The sequence below is a fragment of the Episyrphus balteatus genome, chromosome 3 (assembly GCF_945859705.1).
Source record: "Episyrphus balteatus chromosome 3, idEpiBalt1.1, whole genome shotgun sequence".
NCBI lineage: Eukaryota > Metazoa > Arthropoda > Insecta > Diptera > Syrphidae > Episyrphus > Episyrphus balteatus.
The window spans coordinates 130,166,471-130,175,781 of NC_079136.1; the positions used below are offsets into that span (position 1 = coordinate 130,166,471).

Below are 9,311 nucleotides of genomic sequence, written 5' to 3' on the forward strand. Positions count from 1 at the left end.
AGTTTCAAGTGCTGAAATATGATGTTATGGGTCAAGTCCATTTGAAATTTGTGCATTATTTTGAAATTTGAGAAGCTTTTTCTCATGAACTAAAGGAACTTTTGAAATAAATGTTTCACAGATCAATAGTTCTTTCTTTCATACTTTTTGATATAAAACATCCAACCTGTTAGAGAGAAGTGGACTTGACCCATCATTCTGAACTTCTCAATTACAAATAGGAGTAACACAGCAGATTACGGCACCGGAAGAAAGATGAACTACATTATTGGTTTGTGCCTCAACTAATCAATATTTTAATTTAATTGAAAATTCCTTTTTTATTCGTTTAACGCCACCAGAGACCAGAGTAAAAAACGGCCGTTTTATTTGTAATTATTAAGAAGTACCTCTTTTTGAAGTACCTCTTATTCTTAGATTGATGTGCATGCAGAAAAGAAATAAGGGACTAATACATACCTGATATCCGTACGTATGAAAGAGAGCCATGATGAAGACGAACATGCTCGTCTTTGCCATAATCTTCCTATAATCTGCATTTATGAAGATCTCTGCATTTTTATCTACTCTCTATAAAACATCTGTTGTTTTTAACTACTGTGTCTTCTTTCAATGCAGATTTGGAAACACATATGTATGTATGTAAATCAACCATAAATGAATGATAACACCAGACGGTTACAAACGTTATTAATTCCTTATCATGTACTTAAATGTTTACGCGTATATTTATCAACAAATTCTCACCAATTAAAAACACAACATTCGCGCTGAGTAAAAAAAAAGAAACGCAACTGACAACTGGAAACGAAAAGGGTAAACAAACGGAGCTATTCAATACTGGGAAATAAAAAAACAAACAGACCCAATGTCTGCGGTGTTTTGTTGAAATTTAACTTACCAAAAAACACAAAATATATGATTGTCCCACTGCTCCCCCATCAACGGCCAGCTTTGTATTTTTATTTTTTATACTTTTTTCACTTTCTCACTTTTTAGGCAAATTTAATTAAGCATCAACGACGATGAACGACAAATAATAACACCACCAACGTTCAAATTCAGACTGCCATTGCCATATTCGAATTTCGAACACAAAATATACACACAAAACAAACACACCTAAAACTTGTTTGATATGTTTTTCCTAGCCGCTAGCCGTAAGCTGATACTAATCTTACATTTCACTCTAACACATTAAATAAACAAACATACAAGTGAGATAGAAGTTTTAAATAAAATCGGCGCGGCGGTTGGGTTTTGCATTTCGTTTATATGTCAAAAAACAAGAAACTTGAAAATATACAGTTGCAAAGCGTTGTTTTATAAATTTCTTTTGTTAAACAAAACTTTTTATTTCTCTTTCAATAAATTAATTAAATTCATTTTGAAACTAATAAATAATCAATAACAAACCAACTTACACAAAATCTCACAATAACTCATCCAATCAATTGAGTAAACTGCGTGTTATTTTGTTTTTCCTCGATTTGCAATTAAACAAAAAAAAAAAAAAAACATCTGTCGGCTTATCCTTGAACAAGAATTTAGCAAGACGCTGTTCAAAGATGAATCCTAAGGAAATATATTATTCAGATAAATATTACGATGATGAGTTTGAATACAGGTAAATCTTAAATTATTCCATTTTTCCATTCATATACAATAAAGGACTTCTTTTTTTTTTATAGGCACGTTGTCCTGCCCAAGGAACTTGTTAAACTTGTCCCAAAGACACATCTCATGTCGGAGAATGAATGGCGAGCAATTGGAGTGCAACAATCCCGCGGATGGGTGCATTATATGATACACAAACCCGAGCCCCATATTCTGCTATTCCGCAGGCCAATCGAAACAAAATAAACCCAATTCCAATCCAATGCCATTGAATTAATCTTCGGAGAAAAGGAAGTAAGCAAGGTCGCAAAGAATCAAGAAAGCGGTGTTCTCCGAATTGTAAATAATTTTTTATACAAACCATCGGCTATCTCGTTAAAAAAAAAGAATGTAATACGCAGAAGGACAAATCATGTATCATTTCTCTCGCTTTTAATTTTTTGATTTAAGTTCAGTCACATTTTTTTTTTTAATATTATTTAAAGAATGTAAGGTGCACAAGGAATAGCAATTTAAACTTCTTGCTTTTTGGGTGCCATACATTTTTATTATTATTTCGTTAAGTTGCCTTACAAACAAAAAATACTACTAAATACCTTTATACCTAAAATAAGCATTATTTGTCGACCTTCTCTCTAATTTGTGTCGAATCGATCGATTTTCTTCGTTTGTGTGAGATTTGCTCGGTTCACTTTTGTATGTGATTTTATATTGTTACCTTCAAAACAAGATACTGTATTTTTAAGAACAAACAAAAAAAAATAAAGAATTTAAAAATGAAAACTACTTATTTTATGATTTATTAACTTGCTTAGTTGTTATCAGACCGAGGAAAATATTGCCAGAGAAATCAAATTTTTCTGGAGATGGAGATTCATTAGCTTCGTTCCTTTGGAAACATTTTTATCTACTGCTTAGTACTTAAATGAGCTTTGAGCTCCTACTAAGCAGTAGATAAATGTTTCCAAAGGAACGCAGCTACTATTGGACCCATTATAGAAGAGTGGAGTGAAATAGAGAATACCTACTATAAAAAGAAAATTAGTTATAGGTAGGTATTTGGTTGGATGCTTAGAGCGAAGTCGAGTGTTGTCTAATGTTTGCACCTCTTTTATGGCTGGGATGGGGATTCATTTTAAATGTGGAGAAAGAAGGTCCAGAAGAAAAAATTGTATCCAGTCTTCCAAAGTGCACAGTGATCAATTCGTCACATGACGCGATTTTACAACTTGAAAATGTACCTATTCACTCCAAGACTGTTTTATGACGTACAATTAAAACTGATTGATCAACTGCACGTAAAAACACGGTCATTACCAGGGAAAGGATTTGTATGACCTAAAAAATTCAAAAAAGTCAAATAATCAAATAAAATTTAAAAAAGGCATTTATTAAATAAAAAGATAAAAGGGCTTTATATTTAATTATGAAAATATTGAACTACCAACAGTTTTTTTTAAAAGTTTTATTTAATGAGCTTTAAGACCTCTACTTGAGCAGAAACAAGTAGATCCGATTTAAAACTGTCGAAGTTATTCACTTCAATGTTTTCGGGAAGTCTGGAGTTGATCTCGCCATTGATTACAGAACTTTTGTCCAACTTTTTTTTGTCACTGTTTTAAGTTGAAAACAGTAGCGATTCATTTTCATTGATATTTTTTTGAGAGTGGAACACTTGTCCGATCGTAGTCCTTTAAATAAAAAATTGTAATATGTACCTATGTACATTTACAGTCTCTCAAGACTACCTGATTTTTAAAAGCTTTCAAAAATTTGGGGTTAAAGGTCGATTAAAATCCAAAAATTTCTTTTAATGTTGGAGAAAAAAAAATAAGAAATTTAATTTAGAAAGGAAATAGGAAAGTAGGTATCAAATCAATCTTTCTACTTTCTTTTTCTAATATGTTAAGTACCTACAAACAATTTTTTTTTCTTAAGATTATGTTGCGGCCATATTTTTAAGTGAAATAATGTCAACTGAGGTGAATGAAATTATGCTATTATCACTTATAGAAATTTAGATTCAAGATTTTTTTCGATTTAAAAAAACATATTCTTAAAAAAGGCACATAAAACAAACAAAATTGCCAAAAATAAACAAAAGAGGAACTGATGAGTAAAAAAGGCACTAAAGGGTAAAAAGGCAAAATTAAAAACATATGTTTGGAATCAGGGGAACATGAATCGGGTTTGTATAGTCTATACTTTCATAAGTTAGAAAAAACCTTTCTCTGATCATCACAAAGACAGGCTCAGAACGCAATTGGCTTTTTTCTCAAAAGGAAAAACAAAATTTGAAATTTTGGACTAAGGTTTTGCATTCATGCAACTAATTATTCAGTCTATTTAGCTTCGATGCCCAAGAAAGATTTAAGGGCTATCGTGAATAAATGTTTTTCTCGTTGCAAACAAAAACGATGGTCAGAAGTTTGTTCGGAATTTATTGGTATTGGGTATGCATTTTCCAAGGAAATCTAGCTGACATTTGATACGATTTTTTGTTCCTTGGAAATTAATTCTGAGAGATTCATGGTCGCACACAAAATTCTGGCAGCTTTAAATCGCGGCTTTATATATTTTTCGGGGGGTTAAAGAACGTGAGTTTTCCCCATTCATATGAGTAGGTACACTAAATTCACACATTTTCATATTATAAAAAATACAGGAGCTGTGCATTGTCATTTGCCCTAAGGCTGAAGACATCAATCTTGCCGATGTAATCAATAGAACTAAAGACTTTTGGAGACTTTTCTATTTAATTTGTGCTGTGGGCTCTTAGACTAGTAGAATTAATGTTAATTTAAAAACATTTGCAAGGAAACAAAATTCCCCTATATATCATGCAATCTTATCGAAACTCGTGCAACAGAAAATGATTGTTTAGGTTTCATATGGAGGATTTGGATTGACACAGTGAATAGAGGGACCGATAATAATTAAATCACAACAAAAACATTACTGTTAAAAAAAGAGCCAAGTTCTAATATGTTGAAGGTATGCTAGCACAAAAAGTACTGAAATGTAAAAGTGTACCAAGTTCTAAAGCTTGGCTTTAAATTTGTATACAAAATGTTGATTGTTCTCTTGACTTTCTTTAAATTACCGATTTTTAAAGCTATTTGAAAAATTGCCAAGTAAACAATCAACATTTTGTATACAAATTTAAAGCCAAGCTTTAGAACTTGGTACACTTTTACATTTCAGTACTTTTTGTGCTAGTATACCTTCAACATATTAGAACTTGGCTCTTTTTTTAACAGTAATGTTTTTGTTGTGATTTCACTACTTTTTGCAAGGTATTGCTCAGAAAAAATGGGCGGTTACCACGACCCTTGTCTAAAATTTTCAAATTTAAAATTTTTTCTTTTGTATAAACCACCAGCTCTACCATTCTACCAAATTTCAAGATTCTACGATAATCAGAAGTGCTCTATAATATTTTATGAAAATTCAGCAGAAATGGGCGGTTGCCACGCCCCCTGGCTGAAATTCTCAAATTTTAAATTTTTTAATTTGTATAAACAACCAGCTCTAACATTCTACCAAATTTCAAGATTCTACGATAGTCAGAAGTACTCTATAATATTTGATGAAAATTCAGCGGAAATGGGCGATTGCCACGCCCCCTGGCTGAAATTCTCAAATTTTAAATTTTTTTCTTTGTATAAACTATCAGCTCTACCATTCTACCAAATTTCAAGATTCTACGATAGTTAGAAGTGCTCTGTAATATTTTATGAAAATTCAGCGGAAATGGGCGGTTGCCACGCCCCCTGGCTGAAATTCTCAAATTTTAAATTTTTTCCTTTGTATAAACTATCAGCTCTACCATTCTACCAAATTTCAAGGTTCTACGATAATTAGAAGTGCTCTATAATATTTTATGATAATTCAGCGGAAATGGGCGGATGCCACGCCCCCTGAATTGAAAATCTCAAGTTTTCGATTTTTTCCTTTGTATACACCACAAGTCCTATCACCGTGTAAAATTTCAAGTTTCTACGATATCGGGAAGTTCTCCATAATTTTGATGATCTGTCAGTGAGTCAGTGAGTCAGTTACGGTTTTTGCGATTTTTAAAGCCCTATATCTCAGAAACTACTCATCGTAGGAGGCGAGGTGTTTGGTTTTGACCAGCTCAACAAATGTAGCGAGTTTGAAATTTCTAGCATCTTTGGTGTGGAAGTTAGAGGGGGGTCGAAAATGGCCTGAGTTGTTTCCTGTAAATAAGGGTGTAGTGCCGAAGTTGCTAGAGAACTTGGCTGGGCACTACCGTGCCCCTTGATGACGCATTAAAGTGAAAATGGCCAAAAATGCAGATTCGCGGTTTTGGCATTGTGCCGACGATATTCACGAGATTAGATCCTAGCTTTTAGAATCGTAATATTACCGATGACGTGAATACTTAAAACTACTTCTGTGATGAGTTAATTACCTACCTACCTATTGTTGATAAATATTTATTTTTTCTGATCCTCGTTACCATCAGTTTTCTAGTTTCATTGCCTACATTCCAAAGTTGAAGACGATTTGCGTAAAAAAATTGTTCCAAACTATTGAAATTAATAGTTCGTCAGTTTTTTTTTAAGTTTACTGTTCCCTAGAACATTTTTATCCCAGCTGTCCATTCACAAACTATTACCTTAAGCTCTACCATTGGTCAAGGTCATCTAGAAAAATACTACCTATATTGTTATGCAGCTATGAAACAAATTGTTAAAATTAGGCTTTACAAATAGATGCATTACATTTATTATGTGCCTTCCTCAAAGTATTCAGCGTTAGTCGATTTGAAATTAGCCCTTATCATTGGGATTTTCAACATTGTAAAAGTATATGGGTCAAATTAATTGAACACCGACCTCTCAGCAGGAGATGAATACATTTTTAGGCTGGGTGTTGAATTTGAATAAACAAAAATAATTTACAAAACTACAAGGGACACAAGTGACAGTCACAATTTAGTTAATTTTGACCTAGTTCAGCCAGATGAAAAGTGAAAACGTATTAAGTGTTCCATATAATGTAATTGCCGACAATATTTGAAGAGCTTGGGATGTTTCTCACAGATGAAATAAAAATAAAATTCTTATAAGTATTGTATACTAATATAAATTCCTATCAAACACATTTCGGAACAGGGTTGCGGACTGGCAAACCATTTTTAAGGTTTCGTTTAGATTGTAAAAGCAATTGCAACTTTTCTGCAAATCGTGTCAAAAAACTTATTACATACCTACACAAGCTCACTAAGGATATTCTTTCAATTTCAAGAATTTTAAGGGTTTTAAAATCTATATGAAGAAAAGAGTAGGTACTTTTTACGATGTTTTTAAGTTGGAAGTATAAAATGAACTGATTTATTTATTTAAATTTTAAAATATAAACATTTGCCATATCAATTATGTATATAAAGTTAACCAAGTTAATATTAATAATAAACTAGTAGTAACAAGTAATAAAGTATATCACACTTTTTACCAGGACAATGTTAAAAACATACTTCCTAGGTATCAGTGATAATCCTTAATAGAAATTAAAAATACAATATTCCTTTACTCTTTAACCAACAAGCTGTCAAACTTTGACCAGGAAGACTTCTGAATTTATAAAGTAGATCTTAATCCCTCTTATTTAAAACCAATATCATATTTTAGCTAGCCCGTGAGTGCGAAATTTCGTTTTCTTTTTCTGAGACCTATGTTTTAAATTTTAACTGCACCATAGGGAAGTTATTGCGGATCGTGTAAAAAAATCGAAGTTTTAATCGTCGGCGTAAAGCAAAATTTGTTCTAAATCCACTTTTTACAGAAAATGAGTTAATGATGCAGTTTTACTGTTTTTCATTTCATTTCATTTAATGGGACATAGAACAATAAAAACAGGGAAGTAGCCTTTTCAAAATGAGCCCAAGTATTCTTGATTGTTCTAAGTCCCATCATATTTTCTTCTAAGTCCACTTTTTATTTAAGGAAAAAACGTACTTGTATAGGAATTGTTCTATGTCCAATTTTGGGTTTTTAGTTTTAATAAATATTTAAAAATAGTATGCACCTACAAACTTTATAAAAAACATAACTTGAATGGCAAACGAGCAGAAAATTGTCGTTTTAAACCAATTTGAAATTTAAAAATCGTCCCCTGTAAAATTAGCTTTTTGCGACTTAGAACAATTTTGCTTTACCGCGACGATATTTTCTGAGACGTTTCTCTGCAGTTGGCAAACTCTTATTAAATTCAAAGACATATACCTAACTAGAATCTTACAATTTTCAGGAAATAAGAGTAAGAAATGGTCAAACAATTTAATTTTATTCATTTTAGGTATTGGGTCACTGTGTCGTATGAGTAATATTTTGTTCTGATAAATTAGGTGTAAATTTGTATTGGTTAGTTAGGTTAGTAAGTTAGTTATTATTTTATAAATTTTGTTGCTTAAACGTTAAAGTAGATTTTTTGTTGTGCGGTTTTCGAGATATTGAAATTTTTATGTTCATGAAGCTTTTTTTGTGTCATGTTTTTTAAGGCATTCGATGTATTTATCTCAAATCAAGTCTTTAAATTACTTGAGAAAGTCAAATCTTCAGGTTAATATTGGAAAGCAAATTTGAACTTTTTTTTTTGCATTTGCTTATAGGTATTAGATCCACTGGATGAATTGTTGTTAACTTAAAAATATGAATGCGTGTTATTTTTAAAGAAGTGGTCTCAATTTTGAAGGATAAAGCTGAATATTGGGTCGTTATGATGTTGTAGGTTTAAAACAGATATTACAACTTACTCCTAATTCAGAAGACTTAAAAATATACCTTCCACAAAGAGATCGTTTAAAAATAGTGAAGTGAGTTAGTTTATAATTTAAAAAAAGCCATGCAATAATCTCCTCTTCCTTTTATCGAGACATTATACAAATTTAAATTATTATAAAATCAATTAAAAACTTTGTCTATTCTTATATTTAGTCTATTCTATTGTTGAATCATAATTATTCACTACGGGACATAATATCAATCAAAAAGCCAAAATCACTAAGTTTACCATATACCCAAGCCACATTTTGTACATTTAAATAACCTTAATCTAACAGATGTCCCATAAGCGGACGCCACCTGACACATTCTCATGCGAATAAGGCCGGATCTGTCCATCTCAATTAAATAAAAAAAAAAAAACAACAGCGTCAAGCACATAGAGCTCTATACAAAGTTCAAATTTACTTTTAAATAAAATTAAAGAATATTTTCGAGAGTCTTCACTCACATTTAATGTGCCATCATCACAAAATGTATACTATTTCTATGTATGTGGTTTGATTTTATATATGCAAGGGGTAGCTTGACAAAATTACAATTGTAAAATTCTGGGAAGAGTGCCACCCTCCTTTATTTACAAGTTATCAACCGCAATATTTGTTTTATTTGTTTTTATAATATTGATATGGTAGAAAAGTATGAATATTTTTTTAATAAACATAGAAAGGCAACTAAAATTTATAGATAAATATGCTAAATTGTTTATATTGGAAAATTTAAGAATGAGAAAAAATTACATTAAAACTATTGATTATAACAATTAAAATGATCTTGCTGAAATGGATCACTTTCCTTAAAAAGGCCAACAAATCGTTCCGGGAATTCTTGTATCATTTTATATGAATACAAAATGTTATAAGTGCATTTAACCGCTATCGCAAC

The 9,311-nt window shown here is 31.4% G+C and overlaps 2 protein-coding genes and 1 long non-coding RNA gene across 4 annotated transcripts in view; 2 read left to right on the forward strand and 1 right to left on the reverse strand.

Moving 5' to 3' along the window:
* The window catches only part of LOC129916072 (uncharacterized), a 42,138-nt gene extending 41,138 nt beyond the window's left edge, over nt 1-1,000 (reverse strand). The window contains exon 1 of one of the 2 annotated variants that reach the window (XM_055995848.1): nt 902-1,000. The gene's annotated coding sequence lies outside the window, so the exon portion shown is untranslated. Of the gene's footprint in view, nt 1-459; nt 695-901 lie in introns of those variants that run through there. The other variant, XM_055995847.1, reaches the window with a different exon arrangement.
* Nucleotides 119-733, forward strand: LOC129916079 (uncharacterized). Its single transcript, XR_008772405.1, has 3 exons — nt 119-271; nt 342-468; nt 619-733. It is a non-coding gene; the product is annotated as an uncharacterized LOC129916079 (long non-coding RNA).
* A 250-nt stretch (nt 1,001-1,250) lies between the features above and the next one.
* LOC129916078 (cyclin-dependent kinases regulatory subunit) lies at nt 1,251-2,400 on the forward strand. The gene is made up of 2 exons (XM_055995858.1): nt 1,251-1,627; nt 1,692-2,400. Exons 1-2 carry the CDS (start codon nt 1,569-1,571, stop codon nt 1,861-1,863), a joined length of 231 nt encoding a protein of 76 aa, XP_055851833.1. The 5' UTR covers nt 1,251-1,568; the 3' UTR covers nt 1,864-2,400.
* Nucleotides 2,401-9,311: the final 6,911 nt, after the last annotated feature.

What these genes read in the sequence shown, in the direction of transcription:
- LOC129916078 (XM_055995858.1), top strand. Translation starts at nt 1,569, where the DNA reads ATGAATCCTAAGGAAATATATTATTCAGATAAATATTACGATGATGAG. An exon ending in GATGATGAGTTTGAATACAG is followed by an intron (nt 1,628 to 1,691) that starts GTAAATCTTAAA and finishes TTTTTTTTATAG; the next exon opens with GCACGTTGTCCTGCCCAAGG.